The sequence below is a fragment of the Trematomus bernacchii genome, unplaced genomic scaffold (assembly GCF_902827165.1).
Source record: "Trematomus bernacchii unplaced genomic scaffold, fTreBer1.1, whole genome shotgun sequence".
NCBI classification, from domain to species: domain Eukaryota; kingdom Metazoa; phylum Chordata; class Actinopteri; order Perciformes; family Nototheniidae; genus Trematomus; species Trematomus bernacchii.
In genome coordinates this window covers 3,195,003-3,221,701 of record NW_022987656.1, presented here as the reverse complement: position 1 = coordinate 3,221,701, position 26,699 = coordinate 3,195,003, and the positions used below count along the sequence as shown (strand labels likewise).

At 39.6% G+C, this 26,699-nt stretch overlaps 2 protein-coding genes across 2 annotated transcripts; both read left to right on the top strand.

Moving 5' to 3' along the window:
- The first annotated feature begins 8,481 nt into the window (after positions 1 to 8,481).
- On the top strand, positions 8,482 to 13,626 carry LOC117486680 (alcohol dehydrogenase 1-like). Its single transcript, XM_034135185.1, has 9 exons — positions 8,482 to 8,522; positions 9,130 to 9,231; positions 10,392 to 10,533; positions 10,904 to 10,991; positions 11,723 to 11,945; positions 12,570 to 12,830; positions 12,905 to 13,037; positions 13,170 to 13,308; positions 13,395 to 13,626. Exons 1-9 carry the CDS (start codon positions 8,505 to 8,507, stop codon positions 13,426 to 13,428), a joined length of 1,140 nt encoding a protein of 379 aa, XP_033991076.1. The 5' UTR covers positions 8,482 to 8,504; the 3' UTR covers positions 13,429 to 13,626.
- A 2,353-nt stretch (positions 13,627 to 15,979) lies between these two features.
- Positions 15,980 to 25,179, top strand: LOC117486679 (alcohol dehydrogenase 1-like). Its single transcript, XM_034135184.1, has 9 exons — positions 15,980 to 16,075; positions 21,643 to 21,744; positions 22,316 to 22,457; positions 22,834 to 22,921; positions 23,238 to 23,460; positions 24,090 to 24,350; positions 24,424 to 24,556; positions 24,689 to 24,827; positions 24,914 to 25,179. The coding sequence occupies exons 1-9, from the start codon at positions 16,058 to 16,060 to the stop codon at positions 24,945 to 24,947; spliced, it is 1,140 nt and encodes a 379-aa protein (XP_033991075.1). The 5' UTR covers positions 15,980 to 16,057; the 3' UTR covers positions 24,948 to 25,179.
- The last annotated feature ends 1,520 nt before the right edge of the window (positions 25,180 to 26,699 follow it).

Below are 26,699 nucleotides of genomic sequence, written 5' to 3'. Positions count from 1 at the left end.
CACTCCCCTTTCAAACTGTATTCTTGTTTATTAATAACAACTTTTTTTTACTGTCATATAGTATTTTATACCTGTTTACTTTATTCTCTTATTTTTTTATAACTATAACGATCATATAAAGATGTGCCTTTACCTCACTGGTTGGAGAAAAAGCTTCTTATATTCGTTAGCATAGCTAGCTAACCAGATGCTAATAACAACAAAGTTATTGACTGTATGATCAGTATGACAGATGAACAGATCGCCACTGGGCTTTCAACTAAAGACACAGCCACGCAAAAACTGCGGCATGTGTACGGCTCCTTATGGGTACTGCAATTTGTGAAGTGCCGGAGCGACGTTCTGGTGCTCTCCGTCAGAACTGCACCCCTGTCAGACGAGACATATACCACGTAATGACACGTTAGGCTCGTGTTGTGTTCAAGGACCCTGACCTTGGCCAGGAAAAACAGGCACTCGCTTGTTTAATTATTTTGCGGTCTAGATTCTTTAATTTTTTTCTTTTTTGCGTGTGTTTATAAATTACCTCGAGGGCCTTACCAAATGGTCTCGCGGGCCGTATACGGCCCGGGGGCCGGAGGTTCCCCACCCCTGCTCTAGTGGTTCAAAAGAGGTGTCAATCATCAAAATCGACGAGGGGGGCAAAAGATATGGCAAATCCACCCAAATGACCCCAGAAGTGGGTTTTATTTTGCTAAACCTCTCTAAAAAGCTCAAATGTCACTTGTTTTACATCAATCTTGATACAGGGTACTTATTATATGTTATAGCTTTTAGTCTACTATCCCATCATTCAAGGGTGGTTTTCACTATAAGTAATGTTTTTTTTTGGACGGACACTATAATTTAAAAATGTTTACTATGTTCAATCTGAATGTACTTTAAAATAAAAAAATTCTATATTGATTCTGATTTTTCTACATCCAACTCACAGGTTTATCATTGCTTTGAGAAAAAAGATTATTAATTTATCCCTTTTAGAAATGAAGATATAGTAATTTGTTCTGGGAATGTAATTTTCGAGCCTGAGACCTGAAAAACAGGCTCCGGGCTTAACAGGTTAACTTTTGATACTATCATCTTGTACTCTTTTACATTGTGTTGAGTGTGACAAAAGTGTTCTTGTAAGTTAAACTGGTTCCATTTTTATTTCCATACATGAAAAACTGAAACCAAATGGGAGAAAGGTACTTTTTATATTCTTTTGTTGTATCAAATGTCCCTCAGTTTTTCATTCATTTGACCAAATATTGTTAAGTATCTCTCTACATAAAGGGAGACCTCATTTCAGAACAGCCATTTCAATCTTGCACAAAGCAGTAACATCCATTCACTCTAGACAGAGGAGCTCTGGCTTAGAGGGAAGAATAGAAGAGAAAGAGAAACGAGAGAGAACAAGATGCTTTTTTTTATTATTAGTTTTGGGTTAAACAAATCAGATGTTCATTTACTACATAAAAAAAACATGTATGCTTTTAATTATGTAATAAACTCCACTATACTATTATATCTCTATATCTATATATATATGATATAGTAAACTATACTGTTCCATAGACCTAGCCTTGATTAAATCTGTAATCCTCAGGCCTGTATATTGTATTTGTTGTGGTCTTCTTCTTTATGTCTGTTCAGTAGGTGCGGTGGTCATCTGACTTCTTTAAAATACTAAGGACGCTCTCTTTATAAGAATATTCTGTCTCTTGTAAAAGGACCAGATTGTGTTTTTCAAAGGCATGAAATTGGAAATACCGAACTCTGAGGCATGAACCCAAACGCACAACTTAACACAGAAGTTTTTTTTTTGTGCCTTTACTGTGTTTGACTATGGCAAGCCAATTTAGCTTTTATTCATTTCTGGAGGATATCAAAAAATCAATTCTTACTAGTATAATGTTTATTTCTGATATCAAAAATAGAATTTTAACTAGTTAGAATGCATATTCTTGATATCACAAATTCAATTGTAACTAGAAATGCGATTTTAACTAGTGAGATTTGCATCGTTTTTCTCATTTATTTCAATGGGAGTTGGAATTTGAACTAGTTCAAATGCCAATTTCTGATATCAGTAATTAATTTGTTACTAGTTACAATTAAATTTGAACTAGTAAAAATACCAATTTCAGATTTTTTTGATATCAGGAATTCAATTGTAACAAGTAACAATAGAATTCCTGATATCAAAAAAGGATTTTGAACTAGTTCAAATTGTATTTTTGATATCAACAATTGGCATTTCGACTAGTTGAAATTGAATTCCCGATATCATAAAAAAGGATTTTCAACTAGTTCAAATTGTATTTCTGATATCAACAATTGAATTACTGATATCAGAAATTGGCATTTGAACTAGTTCAAATTCCAACTCCCATTGAAATAAATGAGAAAAACGATGCAAATCTCACTAGTTAAAATTGCATTTCTGATATCAAGAATTCACATTCTTACTAGTAGGCCTAAGAATAGATTTTTTTATATCCTCCAGAAATGAATAAAAGCTAAATCGGCTTGCCATAGTTTGACACAGTATACAAGGTTTCAAACAAAAGATCCGTCACTAGAGGAAAAAAAGTCACTTAAGGTGTGGTAAAACAAAAACACTCACTAGAGGAAAATGTAACAAAGCTAATAAAACAAAACACTCAATAGAGGAAAAGGCACTGGGCAAATCAATGATCCTGGCTTAGCTAAAGATGCTGGTAGTCTGCGTGACACAACAAGACGAACTGGCACAAGACAAAGGGAGACGTGGGCCGTTTCTCAATGTCATTTGAGAAGTGCCGGTCAAAGGTCTTCTTTGTTATTTATTAAGCTTTAAAACAAATGAATTACGACTATATATAATAATAAAATACACGGAGCCTGTCCTCTCTTCTGACAGTGTCAGTGTCTGTCTCATGCAGCAGCTGATCCAGTAATGAGTGACCCGGCCGACAGTACAAAATAAACATATTTATAACTAGTTTAGGTAGTTTGAGAGGTAATTAAAATAGCTAAGGGTGATGATCTGACTTGAAGTGTGTGTTTTGCTCCCGCTGCATCACAGCGGGAGGAGCTGCGTGTCTCCGTCCTGTCAGATTAGACTTCACTCGCGTTTATGTCCATATCGAGATAAAGATAAATAATCTGAATTCAGTGTGCAGTGTACTTTTGCGGGGGTGAGCAGCAGAGGTGGGGGGAGGCAGGGCTATTGCGTCATCATTATCACAAAATGATCGTATAGAGGCGATCACACGGAGCCGTTGGACCCCCCAGAGCGCTCCGTTCCCAGATCTATCCACCTTTGGACCCGTTATCGTTTGCGGGGTCCGTTTCTATCGTTTAGTTACGGCCTCGTGTGGCAAAAAGGGCTATACGCAAGAGAAATATGCGGATACAACCCGTTTTCGTCCTCGTGGGGCACCAGCCTAAGTCAGCTGGTTATTCTGTAAACAAATGGCTCCATGACACATTTGGCCAATGGGGGGTTGTGTTATTTCAAATGTTTGTTCCAGTGCTGGTGGTTCTTTGTATGTTTCTATAGTCTTTGTACCTGTAATCTCACATGTATGCGAGCTTTAATCTATCGCTGGATAGGAGGAATTGTGGGGGGGGGCAGGTTCAACACCAATATGCCAAATTAAACCAACCCGGTATCACGGCAAGACGTGAACATGTGACGATCTACCATGCTGGGAGACGTGAATATGTCACGGTTTCGTCCCTTCAAACGTGACAGGTACACGGTATTGTTAACATGGCCCAACCAGTGGAGAAATACCCGGAAGTGCCAAACAAATGGTCTACCGCGCCTATTGGTCGGTTTTTATTGTCAAAATGAGATGTTTTTAATAAATGTTTTAATCGTCACACTTGATTTCGCCGATTTTCTTGTTGCCCTAGCTGGTCGACACCTCTTTTAGCAGAAACAAAGGCTACATTAATGTATTAAATCGATGTTAATCCATGTGTGTGGATCATAGACTGGTGTGGATGTGGAATTAACGGACGTGACGTTGTGCGATTGCGTTGCCAGGCAACGCAATTTACAAACCCTTCAACTACAACCCTAATTATATTTAAAAACATTTTAGAAGGCCTCACGAAATACTTTAATGTAAATTAAAATGTAAATGTGAAGGGGTGTGTGTAATGCTTTATATATACAGTCTATGGTGTAATGTGGTGATTGACATTATTCACCCACGGATCTATGGGTTGGGGGTATTGTTCCGCACGGACATTTTAGTTAACCGGACTTACTGTTGATGTGAAATCCGAAAAAACAATTAAAAATAAAATAATACTTTATTCCGAGTTTGCTTGCTTTTCTCTTTGAAAGTCATCATATAACGGCATTGTAATACACGGTTCGGCTGCTAAATATTACATATCTGCCGTAGTTCTCTATGTATAGAGCCCCGATGAGAAGACTTCTGGACAAACAGGAAGCACTGCCGCCAAAACTGAAAACGTGACGTGGATCATAAATATATCAGCAATTAAACAACATCTTACATTTCTTTTCACACAATACGTCTCCTTGCAGTATCAATACTAATTCGGCTGACTTTTATATTTGATCCAATTGGTAGATAGGTTATATTTACACCATAACGGTGCACAGCTGATAGAAAGGCACATCTAGTGGTTAAAGCACGTTATTGAATTTTATTATTTTATTATTTTTCACAAAAATGAAACCAGAAACAGAATTAACTGTCATTAGTAAACCACCCAAAAAAAAAGATCATAAATGGTTTTGTTTTATATATATTTTAAGAATAATAATAGCAATGTAACACTGTCTATGACACTTACTGTATAACACTGATTTGAAACATATAGAAAAAACTAATTCACTGCCCTTAATAAAGTATTTAAATATACATTTCAGGTGTGCTGTTTTGTTTAGATCATTAACATCTGGAGCTCTTTTAATGTCCTTTTTGATTATTGTTACACCAGGTCTTGTCAAAACCTTTATTCCATATTCAATAGCCATTACTAAACAAAACAGCAATTCTACTCCACTACAATTCAGAGGTTAACCTGGTATTTTTACTCCACTACATTTATTTTAGTTACTTTGCAGATTCTGATTAATGATGTGAAATATAAACAACCCTTAAATCAGGCTTTAGTTACACCTGAGTAAAATTCAGGGAAAGGTGATTGTCAAGTGCCAACAATCAGGAGAGATATTTGATAGTGCTTGAGAAGACTAAACATTTATCTGCAGATCCCTATAAAGTATATTCATTACTTGTTATTCTCTACTAATAGTTCATTAAAGACTGTATATAATGGCTATTTTGCATATCCCTTTCAAGATTTCAAGATTGTCTAAGGTTCATTGACATATCATATACACAACTAATTCAATAACGTGCTTTAACCACACAAGGTACACACAGCCATAATAACTTTGTATTATTAGTGTAGGACACTTGTGTATGTATAACATCTGAAGATGTGTAGTTTTATTCATGTTTTCACATAATTGTACAGGATATTGCTATATTATTTCACATGTTTTACTTCTAATATCTGATTTGTAAAACATCACAGACAGAAAGGTATATCCGTCATTTAACAGTAAGCTATTGAAATTCTGAATCCATAGATGTGTCTCCCATCACCCAAATCCCCTGACTATTCTCTCAACTCAGTATTTACATTCTTATATTCAAAGAAAATCAGTAATATCTTTAAAAACGTCCTTTTATATCAGCTGTGCACCGTTATGGTGTATAACGTATTTTTTTTCGGATTTCACATCAACAGTAGGCCTAAGTCCGGTTAACTAAGGTGCCGTTTACACGAGGACAAAACGGCTTGTATCTGCATAGTTTCGCGTGCGTATAGCCCTATTATTTACACGAGGCCGATAGAAACGGACCCCACAAACGATAACAGGTCCCAAGGTGGATAGATTTGCAAACGAAACTCTCTGGGGGGTCAAACGAGTCCGTGTAATCACCTCTATACGAATATTTCCTGAAAAAATAACGATAGCCCCACCTCTCCCCACCTCTGCTGCTCACTGCTGTAGCATGGCCAGTAGCCATCTGTAACGATCAACTATCAAAAATAGCTGTGTTAATTAAACGCACAAGGGGTTCTTGAATGAAATAATATTATAAAAGGCAAACCAGAATTGTTAACGCCCAATATACTCCTTAAACAAAATAAACAGAGTCAGATTTCATGCATTGATCCATTATATTGACAATTTTCCAGCCAAACAACACAAACAAAATTAAACAGTCCGCTCTGCGATACACCAAAATTGTCTTTACTGCCTAATCCAGGCCATTATTGTTCATTGCTCACCCGGTGTTTGTAGAGAATATCTCTCTTTCTGAGCGCGTCCTCTCCACGGAGACGTGCTTCTTGGTCGGTCGATGCAATATCCACAGATTCGGTTTCTTTCAGTTAACTTCCCCGTTGCATTTATCCATATATTTACATGCTGAGGAAATTATTATATCCCGCTGAATACCAGCAATCGCCACACACAAAATAACGATAGCCCCACCTCTCCTGCTCACTGCTGTAGCACTAGCAGTAGCTACTGCTAGTGCTACTGCTACTGACCATGCTACAGATGTTAGTACAACATCTACAGCTCCTCTACCACAACCATCAGCAACAAGTGGACATGGAGAATTACATTAACTACTGCATGTTGCTAAATCCACCGCGGGGCATAAACAGAAGGGTAGCCATGGCAACATTGCTGCGGGGTCTTCTTCGCTGCTTTTGGTGTATTTTGGCGGAAGTTACAGCGCCACTTACAGTCCTGGCATATGTACTACAGCGTTTCCAGCGGTCTCGTTTGAACAGACACGTTAAATGAAACGAATGCATGTGAACGGAATACTTTTTTGAAAGCGCATAGGGCCTACTGTGCATAAACGCAAACGTTCCCGTGTGCACAACGCCTAAAATGTCCGTGCGGAACAATACCCCCAACCCATGTGGGTGAATAATGTCAATCACCACATTACACACACCCCTTCACATTTACATTTTAATTTACATTAAAGTATTTTGTGAGGCCTTCTAAAATGTTTTTAAATATAATTAGGGTTGTAGTTGAAGAGTTTGTAAATTGCGTTGCCTGGCAACGCAATCGCACAACGTCACGTCCGTTAATTCCACATCCACACCAGTCTATGATCCACACACATGGATTAACATCGATTTAATACATTAATGTAGCCTTTGTTTCTGCTAAAAGAGGTGTCGACCAGCTAGGGCAACAAGAAAATCGGCGAAATCAAGTGTGACGATTAAAACATTTATTAAAAACATCTCATTTTGACAATAAAAACCGACCAATAGGCGCGGTAGACCATTTGCTTGGCACTTCCGCGTATTTCTCCACTGGTTGGGCCATGTTAACAATACCGTGTAACTGTCACGTTTGAAGGGACGAAACCGTGACATATTCACGTCTCCCAGCATGGTAGATCGTCACATGTTCACGTCTTGCCGTGATACCGGGTTGAATTAAACATGCTTGAGGATGTAGAGTGTTTGGGCAAGGAGCAGATGGTAGGGTGTGACAACACCTGATGTGGAAACACTTTTCAAACTGACAAATGTACATGGCAATGTTAATTAGTCCTAAAGTTTGATACCACAATTAGTGATTCAAATTAATCAAAGGGGGAATGTTAAGGAAATTGTGCGATCAAATGTGTTAACATTGCTAACCTTAGTTTCTCTGATTAGGTCATCTTTTGGGAGTGAACCTTAAATGTATGTGTGATCAACAGACGTGTCTGAGGGGTATCTGTATATCCCATTGTCTTGTAGGGTGTGATGGTTTTGCATACAGTGCCAGAGGGGGTATCAGCTGGCCTCCCAGAATGTTGTTGTAATGTAAACTGCTTTGATGTCCTCTTATAAAGAGAGCCTGTTTCACTCAGAACAGTAGTGCTCTTTGGAGGAGACGTCATACTTGCAAGTATAAAGATCTTTATTGCCTTTAATACGAATATTGTGTTGCTGTACGTTTGTTACCTAACTGATTATTCTAGACCACAGCTGATTTTAAAGCTGCGACGACAATAGTTATAGTCTTTAAGTCTGGGAACAAGGTAAGACAGTAAATGTAATTTGGCCATCCAGTGTAAAGTTTTTAAAGGAGAAATATGATTGTGAAAACCAATACTTAGTAACAGAATGATAGCACATACTGTATACTGAGATCTTTAATCTGCTTGTGCTCAATTGCATGCAGCTGTTTTTTTAAAGTTAAATCCAATCGATGGATAAAGGTCGGGAAAGGTGAAGAAATAAAGAAAAAAGAACAGAAGAACCATAAAAAAACATTTATATGGTTACTTTTTAAGGTCTCCCATTAAAGTATAAGTGTTCAAGTCCCTGCCCATCTGTAAGTTTGCCAAATCGTTCGATAGGTTACTTACTGATCTTCTCCTCCCCTTTTCCACTGCTGCAGTCCTCTCTTAACCCTCACTTCTTTCCTGGTCACTTGTCTTTCTGCAACAATGGCTACAGCTGGTAAGGTGAGTTTAACAAGCCAACTCTTTTGGAAAAAGTTGTGGAAGAATCAATGATTAACCATTGGGTTAAATAAATGCTGATAAATTCAAGGCAAACTACCTGATTCATCAAATAAATAACTGCCTTATTCAGTGGTGCTTGCTAACCCTATTTATATGTATTTACTTAGTTAAAACTAGCTTTAGAGCTTGTGTTTGTCAAATAACAAATTTGATTGCTTTTGCAGGAGCTTATGTATCAGAATCATTTGAAGACACTAGCTGTTAGTATGTAATTAGAAATGTTGGAAGAATGTCATAAAACCCATTTCCTTGATATGATACTCTTTTCAAAAGTGGCAGTCAGTTGATTTGTAATTGCAATGCACCTCTGGATTAGTGTTTGAATCATAGCACAAAGGGTTGCAACATTTTGGGAAAGCTTGTAGCCTTTTAACAGCAAATTTGCAAAGCTGACGACATGTTGCTTTAAATATCTTGGTCTTCACTAAGATTTGTGGATTATATGTATTACAATTGTTACAAAGTCCCATGGCAATGTGTTGTGTTGTAACTCTTCCCGGGGTATATTGTAATACAGCCATCATTCATTTAATATCGTGCCCTGTAGGTCATCAGATGCAAGGCAGCAGTGGCCTGGGAGTCCAACAAGCCTTTGGTGATAGAGGATATAGAGGTCGCCCCACCCCAGGCCAACGAGGTCCGCATCAAGGTGAGAAGCGTCCACTATCAGAAAAAACACATGAACTCATGGTGTGTAATTGCTTCTCTTCTCTGCAGCAGCCTCACTTTCTCTAGTACTACGAAGAAGAAGCGTGTTTTTAACATAGACTTTAAAAAGTAGTGGCCATTATGTCACCCACTGGTTTTGGACTACTGTTTAAAGCCTTGAGTTTTCTCTGAGGCAAAAGTGGGGAGGGACACGTCCCATTAGCAAAACAAACACTAAGTTGCCATTTAACCCTCATGTTATGTTCGTTTCCCCCAGCTTACTTTGGTGTTCGCGGTCAAATTTGACCGGTCCTGTTTTAACTGCTATTACCATTAATCATCACCAAATGTAATTTAACACCCTTTCAAACTGTAAATATTGTATCAGACTACTGGTATACATGAAAAACTGCAGTAAATATACAAAGAATAGACACTGAACATGTATTGCGTGTGCCAGGTGTGATTCACATGGGGGGATGGGCACATAAGGGGGGGAAACACATCTCGTGTGTGTGTGTGTGTGTGTGTGTGTGTGTGTGTGTGTGTGTGTGTGTGTGTGTGTGTGTGTGTGTGTGTGTGTGTGTGTGTGTGTGTGTGTGTGTGTGTGTGTTATCTGATCCGGATGGTTACTAATTCCTTTTCTTTATGGGAAACACCATGGGTGTTACAAAATTGACTAAATCATCAAAAATTCAATGAAAGTGGTGATCAGCAATTTGATATGTTCAAATGTCTACTGTGAAGGATATCATAAAACCTAAATGTAAAACAAAAATGTTATGATTGATGAAAGTAGTAAATCGGTCAGATTTGACCCGAACACAACAGGAGAATTATAGCGAGCTATTTACCTAAGTTAGTAAGGTGCATCCGTGATTAAAGTGATTGAAATTGTGATGGTAATTTGACCAGCCAAAAACATGCCTAAAAACTACATGTAGTAACTAGCAGAAATTCACAGCAGTGTTTTTATGGTTCTTTACTACACCAATGCTGCGGTAGGGCTTGTTCAACACAATAATGCCATACCCCTAAGCATTCCCTGCTTTTATAACCCTAACTATAACCCTGAATGGATCCATAGTTTGCTAAATGTTGTTTTGAAAAGACTTGAAACTAATGTTTGAGACCAAAAACTAATTTGGCATATTTCTTCAGATTGTGGCGACTGCAGTGTGCCATTCGGACCTTTACCAACTTTTTGAGAATAAGCATGAGGACGGCTTCCCAACAGTCCTCGGGCACGAGGCAGCTGGCATCGTAGAGAGTGTTGGGCCTGGAGTCACTGAATATCGACCAGGTCAGTTTCTGAATATTGCTTTATTTGCAAGGTGAGGACAAAGGGTTGATATATCTAATGTTTAATGTTTGTGTTTAACTCAGCTTGCCTGGCACTGTCCAAAGTTCAGAAGCACTGTGAATAATTTGTCTGTGACGTTTTTGTAAAAGTGACAGCCCTCCTAGTGACCAAAACCTCTAAAGCTAACGATTAACATGTTTCTTAACTGTTTTTATTGAATCAGTAGGCTACAGAAAATCCAAACAAATTATTCTTGGGGTGTTGGTGGATAAGGGACTTCAACCGAGGCCTATTGGTGCCATTATGCCAACACATTATGTTTACCCCACTGTAAAGTGTATGTGACTATCACACTGTTTTTTCCTTTCAGGAGACCATGTCATACCCCTGTTCGTCAGTCAATGTAGAGAATGTCGCTTCTGTAAGAGTCCAAAGACCAACCAGTGTGATAAAGGATGGTGAGCTCCCTTAGCACTCATCTTCTGCCACAAACATTTTCCCTTTGAACATCTTATTTCATTCCGAGTGTGTTCATGCGTTATGGACAGATTTTTTCTTCTATTTATTATTAATTGGTAATGATGAAAGTTTTGTCATTTTATCAGTTTAAAGTCTCCATTGGTGTAACTTAAATATATGATAGGTCTCAGATATATACAAAACATGTCTCTGAAGTGTTTGGCTCGAAATACCAAACAGATCATGCATTGTAGCATCCCATAACCCCTCTGTTTCAGCTCTGTTTCAAAAGTGCTGATTCTCTGTCTTTTACTTTAGATGAAAATAAGGTGCCCCACCCCCATATTTGGTTAAAAACAACACATTGGTTGATGATTGGCTAATGGTTACACAACCCAAAAAATCGTTATGACATCATAAAGTGGCCAAAATCTGATCAGCTCTTTTTCAGACAGGTTTTTATATAAATGGATCAGGACAAAAAGTGAGCGAATCTTTTTTCCTGAAACTTTCAGAGTCTCTTTACACAGAGGGGACACATGTTTATGTAGAAGAGACATCAACAAGTGGACTTTGCATAATAGGTGACCTATAAGGGTCTGTTTGTAGAGATCACATTTTAGACCGTTTCACATTTGTTGGTTTATTGACAGTTTTCAGTGAACCTTGTAATAGTAGCAGTCAAAACATTCTTCAGGTTCTTTTACATAACATTTTTTATTTTGTTCAGGGCCAATACTGGGCGTCACAATGCGATGGCACCGCTAGAATCCAGGTTGACCTGTAGGGGGAAGAAGGTGCTACAGTTTTGTGGGACCAGCACTTTCTCTGAGTACACTGTGGTTAACCAGATGGCTGTGGCTAAGATCGACCCTGCTGCCCCTCTGGACAAAGTCTGTCTCATTGGCTGTGGGATCTGCACAGGATATGGAGCAGCAGTTAATACAGCTAAGGTATGCTATGGGCATGTATTTACCTGTGTGTGTCCGACTGGCTAATGTCGGCATCTCAGCACTGCGCTTATATGACGTTTACTGCAGAAAACAAGTCATCACGGCGGTGTAACGCCCCCCAGTTTAACAATGGTAGCTCTGTCAGCATTTTCATAGTGGCCAAAAGCTGGTACTACAACTTCTGTGTCAATCACGTAATGCCATTGGGCCCATATAATACTTTTTCCGAATTGGAAGGACACCTCTGTAAATCAGGGTATAATTATTTTAGTTATATAACCCACTTCCCAGAACAAACACTTAAATAGCCCTGGTTCTTGAAGTTTTAAAATGCGTATTTACATTCATTTGACCGATGACAAGATTGGCTGTGTGAGGCTGCCGTGATGGAGCAGATTGGAGGCAGGATTTATGCTAATCCAAAATGTCATTTGTTCTTCTTTGGCTCATGATAAAGCCTTCCAATTTTCATTGAAAACAGGACCGTTATTTTCCGCTGTCATGCTGACAGACATCCTTGGCTTATCTTGGAAATGTTTCAGTACTTTGCTTTTGATATCACTGTGCAGAGCTTTAAGACTTCTACCTAAACAACCATTTAGAGCAAAGACTTCATTATTTTAGGTGGAACCAGGCTCCACATGTGCTGTGTTCGGCCTGGGAGCCGTGGGGTTGGCTGCAGTCATGGGCTGCCAGGCTGCAGGAGCCAAGAGGATCATCGCTGTTGACATCAATCCAGAGAAGGCTGAGAAGGCCAAGGTGTTCGGGGCGACCGACTTTGTGAACCCCAAGGATCACAGTAAACCCATCAGCCAAGTTCTGTCTGAGATGACTGATGGAGGAGTGGACTTCTCCCTGGAATGTGTCGGGAAAGCGGCAGTCATGGTGAGACGATAGCTCATTACATTAAAGTTTCTTGTCAGAAAAACAAGTTTGACCTTATATTTTTCCCGATCTAGCGCAGTGCCTTGGAGTCTTGTGTGAAAGGTTGGGGTGTTTGCGTTCTGGTTGGCTGGAATGACATGGACGAAATTTCTGCCCGACCCCTTATGCTCATTGCTGGACGCACATGGAAAGGCTCTGCATTTGGAGGTGAGACAAATATGACATAACTACTGGTTCATTAATCTGTGCAAACTAAATAGCTGTTCTGAAATTACCAAGCTATGTGTATCATAGATACAACCTTCTTATTTTAGATTTTGTGTGCATTTTGTGGCACAGGCTTTAAGGGTAAGGATGGCGTGGGAAAGATGGTTGAAGCCTACATGGACAAGAAGTTGAAGGTGGATGAGTTCATCACCCACAACATGACTTTGGATCAGGTCAATGATGCCATTGAACTGATGAAGGAAGGCAAATGGTAGGTTTACACTCCAATACCTCCTCCACCATTTGTAACACAAAAACCACACAGGAAACCTCATGTGTTTCTCTTTTGTTCCACAGCATCCGGACGGTCCTCAACGTCTCTCCAATATAAGACCACTTTGTTGCTTATAATGACCCCCAAAGTAATAAAGTAATCCACCACTTTACTTTTCAAAATCCCTGCATAATACTAGGGTTGCAAAATTCCGGGAATTTTCAAAGACGGAAACTTTCCACGCGAATTAACGGGAATAAACGGGAATTTATGGGAATAAACTGGGAATTTTCTAAATTGAAGGTTGGCTCTTCATAGGGAACTTAAATATAGTTGGGGAAAGTATATTTTAGCATAATCTTGACTAAAACAAACAGATGCCATTCAAGTACACTTGAATATCCATGCCATAGCACACTGCTTACTGCATGGCTATTGAGACCACACAAAGGTTCGCAACAGGCTCACAAATGTGAGAGTGGAAAAACTGGTTGGCATTCGGGCAAACCTAAGGCTCTTTGAGACTGACACAGAGCCATCCTCAACAAGGCTGGACAGTGACACTGAAGAGGAAGAGTTGGATGTTGATGAGGCCCAGGAAGAGCCCATTGACTGAAAGGGTTTAGCAAAAATGCACAGGATTGCTTGAAGGAAGATTTGCATGTTTAATGGGACTTGGAGGGAGAAGGGCTCTTTCCATTTAACATTTTGAATGGGACTTTGTGGGGATTTTTGGATGGGGGGTGCATTTTTGTTCATTTTGTAATGAGTGGGGTTGGGGGGGATGAGTAATATTTAACTCAACATTCCTGTTTTCGTTCTTCAATTAAACAAATAATTGTTCAATAAAATAATTAAAACTTGTTCTGTTCTACTTAAAAAAAAAAACATAACTAACCGCCCCTTTGCAACCCTACATAATACTCATACAAATAATATAATACACCTCATAGATTTTGCAAATGACGCACACTATAAAGGCCTGACATTGAACACTCAGTACTGTTCAGGTGAATACAAGCAGATTGTGTTAATCATGTGAAGTGTTAATTAAAAAAAACAATGTTCTAAACAGATGGAGTCTGTGGTTTGTGAAAATGGTTGTGTTCTACCCTCCATTACATTGTGAGTGTAATAGAGTGTTGTTGCCGAAATAATTACATTTTTTCATCATACATATCCACTCTGTAAATCACTTATCCCGTGTACTCCTTTGAGGAAAAAACTGAATCCAAATAGGAGAAAGATACTTTAAAGGAAGAATGTCATTCAATTGTACGTCCCTCAGTTTTGCATTCATCTCACGGAATGTTGTTGAGTATCTGTCTGCATAAAGTGAGACCTTAATTCAATACAGCGAATTAATTGTTGCACAAAGCAGTGTTAACGACTTTTTTCGACATCCTATACTACGACTTGTTTTAATGATTGTATCTAAATATTATTATAAATCTTTCTTCCACATACTAACATTTGATTTGTTGTTATTTTTGACATACTAAAAGATGACATACTATACCATGATTTATTTCAACATCTACTGTATACTAAAAAAAATTGCGACATACTTAACTATAACTTTTTTTGACATACTATATTATGACTTTTTCCAAAATGTTTCCATCATGTATAGGTTATTGTAATAATGTCATTTAATATTTTCATTTCCATGACTTTAAAAAAACTATTCTGACACAGTATATTATGACTTTTGTCATGATATTTTCGACATTCTATATTCATATTTTTTCAACAATACTATGACTTCCTTCAAAATACTATCCCATGACTTTTGTAATGATATTTCAGACTAATTATACTATAACAGCAGCATTTTCCATACGCGATGCATGCATTTCAAACACATTTTTATCAAGATAAATATTGTAAAGGTGTCCAAATTGATGCCCAAAGAGCGTTGACGTACAGTATGTGCCGGACAGTGGATTGTCAATTTAACCCCAGGAGATCATATATTGTGTATATATGTTCTGTGAAATTGAGTAATTTGCTCAGCCCCCATGGTGGGAATACCCCAATTTTGGTCACTGTCATAACTCCTCTTGGTTTGATCCCTTAACCATACTGTAGGAATCTAATACCAGTAATAGAGAGTCTGATGTAATAGACAGTCACTCAGTCTGCTGTATGGAGCACGGTTTCAAAGGTTTAAAATTTAACCCAGGTTCATGTACGAACACAGGAAAAATACAAGGATCAACAATCCTTTTAATGTTTAAGGGGGGAAGGGTCACCAAGAGCAATAAATAATAAAAGAACAACTGCAGTCATCCAATTTGGTGTAAAGGTGCATTTGAAAGATCTTGAACATAAGTGTCCGAACAAGCCAGAATAAATGTAATTCTGCCATTCAAAGTTCTTAAAGGGAAAGTATGATCATAAAAACTAAGACTTTGTTCCAGAAAAACAGCACACATACTTTTTCAAAGGCAAAGCCAATGGGTGTCTAAAGGTCGAGAAAGGCAGCCTGCGACAGAATAAAAGAAAATAATAATAACAGGAGAAAAATAAATGTAAACATTAACTTTTTTTGATAGTTTCTCATTCATCTGAAAGTTCAAAGTCCCTGCCCATCTGTACGTTTGCCAAATCGTTTAATAGGTCTATACTGATTCTGTATAAAACCACCAGTCAGTGAGCTCTTGTTATCTTCTCCTCTTCGCTCCCGCTGCTGCAGTCCTCTCTTCACTCTCACTCGTTTCCTTCTTATTGGTCTTCCTGCAAAATGTCTACGGCTGGTAAGGTGAGTATAAAAAGCCAACATTTGGAAAAAGCTCTTGAAACACCTGGCTTACTCAGTGGTGCTTGCTAACCCAACATAGATGTATTCTTAATTCAAACTCACTTTAAAACTTCTGTTTGTCAAATAACTAATTTGATAGCTTATGGAGGAGCAGCTGTGCCAGAATCATTGAAGACACTAGCTGTTAGAATGTTATTATCCCTCCTATCGTGTTCGTTTCTCCTCCCTTACTTTGGTGTTCCCTGTCAAATTTAAAGGGCCCATGTCATGGCCATTTCCACTGATCATAATTACATTGTTGAGGTAAACTAAAATAGATTTATACTGTGCAATTTTCCAAACTCACATTGGTTTCGCATACAGCATCTCTGTAAAGTATGTGTATTCAGCAGTATTCACTCTCTCCACTAAACGACTCGTTGGAGCTCTTGCCCCCCCCTCCCTGTGAGCCTAGTGTGCTCCGATTGGTCAGCTCAGCCACTCTGTTCTGATTAGTCAACCACCAGAGAGGCTCCGCCCATGTCTAACAGTGCTTTTTTCTAGAGATGGCAAATCCGGATCCTTTTACGGACTCAGGGTCTTCTGAGTCAGTCATTGAAAAGATCCGGATCATACGAGTCATTTGAGTCATATGAGTCAGCATCACCAAGACCGTAGAAATCCTATCGGTGAAACCGAAAAGTTGTTGCATTTCACAAGCATATTAAACTGACGTTATATTAACCTCCGCTACACAGTGTATTTTGCTTTAATAAAAAATGTTGATCACAAAAAAAAGGGTTATTTTGCGATTTGGCAAAGCTGAGTCTGCTGTTGACTCGTGCATGAGGACGAGTCTGCTGGATCTCTGGATCTGCTGCTATATGGCTACGGCTCTGAGTCCGCACGAGTCTGCTCTGCTGTGTTTTGCACAGTGAGTCAGGATTTGCGAATCCGAGTCTGCTGTTGACTCGTGCATGACGACGAGTCTGCTGGATCTCTGGATCTGCTGCTATATGGTTACGGCTCTGAGTCCGCACGAGTCTGCTGTGTTTTGCACAGTGAGTAAGGATTTGCGAATCTGAGTCTGTGAAGTTCCGCTGACTCGTAGGCAACTGGTCTCTCTCGATCATTGACCTGGATTCACGGATCCCGCGATTTTGATTAAGTCCATTATGTTTCCGGCTCTAAATGAAGTTTCAGTGTAGACTTCTCACAAAATTGTCATGTTGTGCAACAGTCTCCTGCGTGTAATAGCTGCTTTTCCAATAAGGATCTTACTTGGCAAAACGTTTATTTTGAACATAGCACACAAAAAGAAACAAACAATGACAAATGATAGAAAATTGCAAAACAGTTAGAATATATAAAATGTCTTAATTATACAATTATTATTATTAAACATATAATTATATCTAATCATATGCCCCCCATATTTTCTCATGGACTGCGTAATCATTGCAATATTGGTGTTTGTATGTGTTAAATGTGTGTAAAGTGGTGTCTTTTGCTTTAATAAAACATATTGATCACAAAAAAAAGGTCATTTTGCGATTTAGCGAATCTGAGTCTGCTGTTGACTCGTGCATGAGGACGAGTCTGCTGGATCTCTGGATCTGCTGCTATATGGCTACGGCTCTGAGTCCGCACGAGTCTGCTGTGTTTTGCACAGCGAGTCAGGATTTGCGAATCTGCGAATCTGCAAGTCTGCGAGTCTGCTGTTGACTCGTGCATAATATAGCCGCAGGAGCCGGGTGCTGGAGGAGGGGCTATGCTCGTGCACATGGCGAGTATGGATCTCTGGATCTGCTATGCTATTACGGTTAGGAGCCGTCGGCTCCTCTGAGTCCCCACGAGTCTGCAGGAAGTTTCACTGATCCGTGTCCCCTCCTCTGAGCCAAACGATAACTTCTGGCAGGCAGCTATCCTGTATACTTGCTAAAGGGTAGGCAGATGGACTGGGGTACGTTGTAATGTGATTTTACATGTTATAAAGAGAGTAGCGAGTGACGCAATTTATAGTTTTAATTTGTACGTCACACCAAGTGTGGGACTCAAAGGACTCGGGTTAATGGAGAGGGGAGACTCGTCACGACCAGCTCATTTCTAGGATCCGGGTTAATGATCCGGATGAATCAGGACTCGCCCATCTCTACTTTTTTTCGGCTCGCTCTCAGCGGAACAGTCTTATAATGGCGTCGGTGCAGCCGTATATTTTATACGCTAACTAACCGAACTGTACCTACAACTGTTGTTATAGAAGAGTAAGTTATTTTTACCTGTAATGAACTACTACTGTTTGATGAGAAATCAAATCATGGTTTGCTATATATGAATGATATGTTATAGGAGCAAATAATTCAGGGAAGAAAGGATAGGCCTACTAAGTATTTCCATCAAACTTTATTTTTAGAAATGTACAAAATGAACATGCGTAAATATACATATATACACTGTATATCATCCACTCCTCCCCTAATAGGCGTTTTCGGCATCTTGCCTATCGCAGCTTTGTAAGCGGCTGCCGGGGCTTTTTAGGACGAGGCATCAGAGTGGGTCATCCCGGGTGTGTGTTGTCCGCCAGATACGCCAGGAGTTTCCTGATCTGGCTGGACGAAATCAAATGCAAATCACAAAATATTAGAGAAACTTACTTGTTTTAGATTCGTTAGTAGTTGTGGTAGGAGTGTGGATCTATCTAATCAACACAGTAAGCTTGCCAGCTAATATGCTAACCTAGCTTTCTTGTTTACCTTGGTAGCAAACATGATATGAACGGTAGCTCGGAGTTACGGCAACTATAATGTAGTGTAATAAAACTACTATGAACAAAAGCTAGTGGTTCATATTAGGCTAGCAATAACGTGTTTATAATTGCAATCTTATACGGGTAGTCTGCTACGTTCGGTCATTCATTGTAACTGGCATGAATAATATGCTAACCTAGCTTTCTTGTTTACCTTGGTAACAAACACGATATGAACGGTAGCTCGGAGTTACGGCAACTATAATGTAGTGTAATAAAACTACTATGAACAAAAGCTAGTGGTTCATATTAGGCTAGCAATAACGTGTTTATAATTGCAATCTTATACGGGTAGTCTGCTACGTTCGGTCATTCATTGTAACTGGCATGAATAGCCTCGTTAGCTAGCCAACTGTAATGTACTGACCGTACGGTAAATCACCCGGAGTATACTGTATGAGTATTCCGTGTGTGAATGCAGACATTCTCCTGCCATGACAAACATGTAAGGCCATCTGCTGACATTGTAGTTGACATATTTAAACGCTAGCAACGTCGTTAGCCCAGTAAGCACTGTGTCAAGTGTTTTCCAGAGCAAACCCATGTCTAGCTCCGTTGGTTAGCTCGGTAGCATACACGCTAGGAACGTTAGCTATAATGTAATTACATTTCGCGACTGACCGTACGGTAAATCACCCGGAGTATACTGTCTATGAGTATTTCGTGTGTGAATGCAGACATTCTCCTGCTATGAGATACATGTATGTAAGGCCATCTGCTGATATTAGAGTTGATATATGGAAACGCTAGCAGTCCGACACACGTTTACACATTTAAACAGTCAGTGGTAGATACCTTGTTTGATAAATACACAAATAACAATGCAAACTTACAGGTTGTGTACCCGAATCTTCCCCTGCTCCAAACGGTCCAAACAAACTAGGAATAGCATCGTCCTTCAGTTTCAAATGCTGTGCATATCCGGCCTCAAACTGGGCAATGTTTTGGAAGCTTTCGTCTGTGAAATGCCGCGCACACAGTAACGTTCTTCGAACCTCTGAAGGAACAGTGTTAAACAGAAATTTCAACCACTGACTTCGTCGTGGTTCTTCCGTCGGTAGGACAAACAGCTCAGATTTCTCCTCACATTTCAGGAAACAGGTCCTTGGCATTGGCATGACTGGATCGATTGTGAACTGAACCAGAGCTTCCAACAGTAAATGTTAGGCTGGCAGAGGGTGCGGCCAGCGCGGCTGGGTGTGGCCATAGCTCTTCGGGATTGGTCCATTTCGTTCCGGGTACCGCATGACATCATGCCGTACCCGGAACTAAATGGAAGACTCAAATGGGCAGTGACGTATCTCCAACGAGGCGTTTTGGGGAGGTATTTTCTGTGTTAGAGTTTTACTCGCTACAGGGTGTACTTTGAGGGTTTTGACTCTGCACTCCGTTTCCATGCATAAAAACCTTCATAACACACAAGGGGACGCGTAATAACCGGAAAAGCATGACATGGGCCCTTTAAGTCTGTTTGAACTCCTCTGACAATAACATAAAAAACATTAATAATCACCAAATGTTATTTAACACCTTTTTAAGCTGTAAACAATGTCTCAGACTAATGGTTTACATCAGGGGTCGGCAACCCCTGGCACGCGGCACCGTAACCAGTGGCACACTAGGAATAAGTGGAATAAGTGGGCAAAATATTAACATTTTATTTTCGGATCCTGAACGAGACCGCCGCCAGAGTGCGTCTCCCTGTTACCTGCAGAAGGAAGCCATGCATGCAATGCAGCCCCGCTCTCTTTAACTCCAGGCGACTTTCTGCCGCTTTCCTCCGTGGTGCAGGGCTGATCGTTTCACCACAGAGGAAAGCACTTCACAAATTGCAGTACCCATAAGGAGCTGAACAAATACCGCAGTTTTTGCGTGGCTGTGTCTTTAGTTGAAAGCCCAGTGGCGATCTGCTCATCTCTCATCGAAATAATATGCTACACAGGGGCGGACCGGCCATCTGTGTTCTGGAGAATCACAGAACGGACGATCGTCCTTATTATTATGCCGTTTAAACCAATTATTTAAATGTGTTGTTAAATTCGGCATCATGTAAGTTGCGCTGACAGGTCCACACACTGCTTCACTGCTTCACCGCAGCGAGGCTTCCCCCGCCCTCCTGTTGACAGTTCACGAGCGTCAAACTCCTCACCCCCCCCCCCCCCAGTTGATAATTCACGATCGTCGGCACGCTGATACATTTTTTTTTAATTGCACTGCAGTTAATATACAAAGAATAGAAACTGAAAATGTATTCCAAAATGAACATGGTTGTTGATTGTGGGTGTGTACTATCTGATGGAAGAACATCATTTAGGGTTACCCCTTCATTTCGATGGCAGTCATTTTTGACCGGGAACACCATAGTAGACTAGTAGACTAAACCAATCAAAATTAAAAGAAAGTGGTGATCAGCTATTTTACATGTCCAAAAGCCTACTGTGAAGGATATCATAAGGCCTTTGAAAAAAAAAACATTTGCTTGATATGATACAATGTTCCAAAGTGGCAGTCAGTCGATTCTTAATTGAAATCGGCCTCCAGATGAGTGTTTGCCTTGAATCTTAGCAGAAACATTATATTCGTTTTTTTGGAAATGTAGCTTTTTAACAGTAGATTTGCAGAGCTGACAACATGATGCTTTAACTATCTTCGTCTTCACTCAAAGCAGTGGATGCAATATATATTACCACTTTAACAAGGGCCTATGGCAATGTGTTTGTCTGTTTTGTTTAACTCTCACCTACGTATACAGTACTCGTTAATTTCATATCGTGCCCTGTAGGTCATCAGATGCAAGGCAGCAGTAGCCTGGGAGTCCAACAAGCCTTTGGTGATGGAGGATATAGAGGTCGCCCCACCCCAGGCCAACGAGGTCCGCATCAAGGTGAGAGACGTCCACTATCAGAGCAAACACATCAACTCACTGTGTGCAACTTCTTCCCTTCTCTGCAGCAGCCTCACTTTTTCACATACTGGTATATGAAGAAGAGTGTTTTTACCATAGACTTTAATAGGTAATGGCCGTTATGTCACCCACTGGTTGTGGACTACTGTTTGAAGCCTTGAGTTTTCTCTGAGCATAAGTGGGGAGGGACACGTATTATAAGCAAAACCAACACTAAATGACCAGCTAAAGCGAGCTATTTAGCTAAGTTAGTAAGGTGCATCCGTGATTAAAGTGATTGAAATTGTGATGGTAATTTGACCAGCCAAAAACATGCCTAAAAACTACATGTAGTAACTAGCAGAAATTCACAGCAGTGTTTTTATGGTTCTTTACTACACCAATGCTGCGGTAGGGCTTGTTCAACACAATAATGCCATACCCCTAAGCATTCCCTGCTTTTATAACCCTAACTATAACCCTGAATGGATCCACAGTTTGCAAAATGTTGTTTTGAAAAGACTTGAAACTAATGTTTGAGACCAAAAACTAATTTGGCATATTTCTTCAGATTGTGGCCACTGCAGTGTGCCATTCGGACCTTTACCAACTTTTTGAGAATAAGCATGAGGTCGGCTTCCCAACAGTCCTCGGGCACGAGGCAGCTGGCATCGTAGAGAGTGTTGGGCCTGGAGTCACTGAATATCGACCAGGTCAGTTTCTGAATATTGCTTTATTTGCAAGGTGAGGACAAAGGGTTGATATATCTAATGTTTAATGTTTGTGTTTAACTCAGCTTGCCTGGCACTGTCCAAAGTTCAGAAGCACTGTGAATAATTTGTCTGTGACGTTTTTGTAAAAGTGACAGCCCTCCTAGTGACCAAAACCTCTAAAGCTAATGATTAACATTTTATTTTTCTGCTTTTTATTTAATCAGTTGGCTACATTAACAGAAAATCTAAACAAATTATTCTTGGGGTGTTGGTGGATAAGGGACGTCAACCGAGGCCTATTGGTGCCTTATGCCAACACATTATGTTTACCCCACTGTAAAGTGTATGTGACTATCACACTGATTTTTCCTTTCAGGAGACCATGTCATACCCCTGTTCATCAGTCAATGTAGAGAATGTCGCTTCTGTAAGAGTCCAAAGACCAACCAGTGTGATAAAGGATGGTGAGCTCCCTTAGCACTCATCTTCTGCCACAAACATCTTCCCTTTGAACATCTTATTTCATTCCGAGTGTGTTCATAAGTTATGGACTGTTTTTTTTCTTTCATTTATTATTTATTGGTAATGATGAAAGTTGTAATTTTATCAGTTTAAAGTCTCCATTGGTGTAACTTAAGGGTCTGTTTGTAGAGATCACATTTTAGACCGTTTCACCTTTGTTAGTTTATTGCCGGTATTCAGTGAACCCTGTAATAACATAATAGCAGCAGTCAAAACATTCTTCAGGTTCTTTTACAAAACATTTTATATTTTGTTCAGGGCCAATGCTGGGCGTCACAACGCGATGGCACCGCTAGAATCCAGGTTGACCTGTAAGGGGAAGAAGGTGCTGCAGTTTTTGGGGACCGGTACTTTCTCTGAGTACACTGTGGTTAACCAGGTGGCTGTGGCCAAGATCGATCCTGCTGCCCCTCTGGACAAAGTCTGTCTCATTGGCTGTGGAATCTGCACAGGATATGGAGCAGCAGTTAATACAGCTAAGGTATGCCATAGGCATATATGTATTTACCCACTGGCTAATGTCGGCAGCTCAGCACTGCGCTTATATGACGTTTACTGCAGAAAACAAGTCATCACGGCGGTGTAACGCCCCCCAGTTTAACAATGGTCGCTCTGTCAGCATTTTCATAGTGGCCAAGAGCTGGTACTACAACTTCTGTGTCAATCACGTGATGCCATTGGGCCCATATAATACTTTTTCCGAATTGTCTTACTCTAGGAAGGACACCTCTGTAAATCAGGGTATAACTCTTTTATTTAGATAAACCCACTTCCCAGAACAAACACTTAAATAGCCCTGGTTCTTTAAGTTGTAAAATGCGTATTTACATTCATTTGACCGGTGTCAAGATTGGCTGTGTGAGGCTGCCGTGATGGAGCAGATTGGAGGCAGGGCTTAATCTAATCCAAAATGTCATTTGTTCTTCCTTGGCCCATGCTAAAGCCTTCCAATTTTTATTGAAAACAGGCCAGTAATTTTCCACTGTCATGCTGACAGACATCCTTGGCTTATCTTGGAAATGTTTCAGTACTTTGCTTTTGATATCACTGTGCAGAGCTTTAAGACTTCTACCTAAACAACCATTTAGAGCAAAGACTTCATTATTTTAGGTGGAACCAGGCTCCACATGTGCTGTGTTCGGCCTGGGAGCCGTGGGGTTGGCTGCAGTCATGGGCTGCCAGGCTGCAGGAGCCAAGAGGATCATCGCTGTTGACATCAATCCAGAGAAGGCTGAGAAGGCCAAGGTGTTCGGGGCGACCGACTTCGTGAACCCCAAGGATCACAGTAAACCCATCAGCCAAGTTCTGTCTGAGATGACTGATGGAGGAGTGGACTTCTCCCTGGAATGTGTCGGGAATGTGGGAGTCATGGTGAGGCGATAGCTCATTACATTAAAGTTTCTTTCAGAAAAACAAGTTTGACCTTATATTTTTCCCGATCTAGCGCAGTGCCTTGGAGTCTTGTGTGAAAGGTTGGGGTGTCAGCGTGATTGTTGGCTTGAATAACATAGAGGACATTTCTGCCCGACCCCTTATGCTCATTGCTGGACGCACATGGAAGGGCTCTGCATTTGGAGGTGAGACAAATATGACATAACTACTGGTTCATTAATCTGTGCAAACTAAATAGCTGTTCTGAAATTACCAAGCTATGTGTATCATAGATACAACCTTCTTATTTTAGATTTTGTGTGCATTTTGTGGCACAGGCTTTAAGGGTAAGGATGGTGTGGAAAAGATGGTTGAAGCCTACATGGACAAGAAGTTGAAGGTGGATGAGTTCATCACCCACAACATGACTTTGGATCAGGTCAATGATGCCATTGAACTGATGAAGGAAGGCAAATGGTAGGTTTACACTCCAATACCTCCTCCACCATTTGTAACACAAAAACCACACAGGAAACCTCATGTGTTTCTCTTTTGCTCCACAGCATCCGGACGGTCCTCAACGTCTCTCCAAAATAAGACCACTTTGTTGCTTTTAATGACCGCCAAAGTAATAAAGAAACCCACCGCTTTACTTTTCAAAATCTCTGCATAATACTCATACAAATAATATAATACACCTCATAGATTTTTGCAAATGACGCACACTATAAAGGCCTGACCTTGAACACTCAGTACTGTTCAGGTGAATACAAGCAGATTGTGTTAATCATGTGAAGTGTTAATTAAAAAAAACAATGTTCTAAACAGATGGAGTCTGTGGTTTGTGAAAACGGTTGTGTTCTACCCTCCATTACATTGTGAGTGTAATAGAGTGTTGTTGCCGAAATAATTAAATTTTTTCATCATACATATCCACTTTGTAAATCACTTATCCCGTGTACTCCTTTGAGGAAAAAACTGAATCCAAATAGGAGAAAGATACTTTAAAGGAAGAATGTCATTCAATTGTACGTCCCTCAGTTTTGCATTCATCTCACGGAATGTTGTTGAGTATCTGTCTGCATAAAGTGAGACCTTAATTCAATACAGCGAATTAATTGTTGCACAAAGCAGTGTTAACGACTTTTTTCGACATCCTATACTACGACTTGTTTTAATGTTTGTATCTAAATATTATTATAAATCTTTCTTCCACATACTAACATTTGATTTGTTGTTATTTTTGACATACTAAAAGATGACATACTATACCATGATTTATTTCAACATCTATACTAAAATAAATTGCGACATACTTAACTATAACTTTTTTTGACATACTATATTATGATTTTTTCCAAAATGTTTCCATCATGTATAGGTTATTGTAATAATGTCATTTAATATTTTCATTTCCATGACTTTAAAAAAACAATTCTGACACAGTATATTATGACTTTTGTCATGATATTTTCGACATTCTATATTCATATTTTTTCAACAATACTATGACTTTCTTCAAGATACTATCCCATGACTTTTGTAATGATATTTCAGACTAATTACACTATAACAGCAGCATTTTCCATACGCGATGCATGCATTTCAAACACATTTTTATAAAGATAAATATTGTAAAGGTGTCCAAATTGATGCCCAAAGAGCTTTGACGTATGTGCCGGACAGTGGATTGTCAATTTAACCCCAGGAGATCATATATTGTGTAACATGGCATAGAGGAAGGGAAGAGAAGAACAAAATGATAAAAGGTGGCTGCTCTTTTTATCATCAGGGGTTTTAGCACCTAAATGTGAAAGGATGATTTCCAGAAGTTCTGTGAAATTGAGTCATTTGCTCAGCCCCCATGGTGGGAATACCCCAATTTTGGTCACTGTCATAACTCCTCTTGGTTTGATCCCTTAACCATACTGTAGGAATCTAATACCAGTAATAGAGAGTCTGATGTAATAGACAGTCACTCAGTCTGCTGTATGGAGCACGGTTTCAAAGGTTTAAAAATGAACCCAGGTTCATGTACGAACACAGGAAAAATACAAGGATCAGCAATCCTTTTAATGTTTAAGGGGGGAAGGGTCACCAAGAGTAATAAATAATAAAAGAACAACTGCAGTCATCCAATTTGGTGTAAAGGTGCATTTGAAAGTTCTTGAACATAAGTGTCCGAACAAGCCAGAATAAATGTAATTCTGCCATTCAAAGTTCTTAAAGGGAAAGTATGATCATAAAAACTAAGACTTTGTTCCAGAAAAACAGCACACATACTTTTTCAAAGGCAAAGCCAATGGGTGTCTCAAGGCCGAGAAAGGCAGCCTGCGACAGAATAAAAGA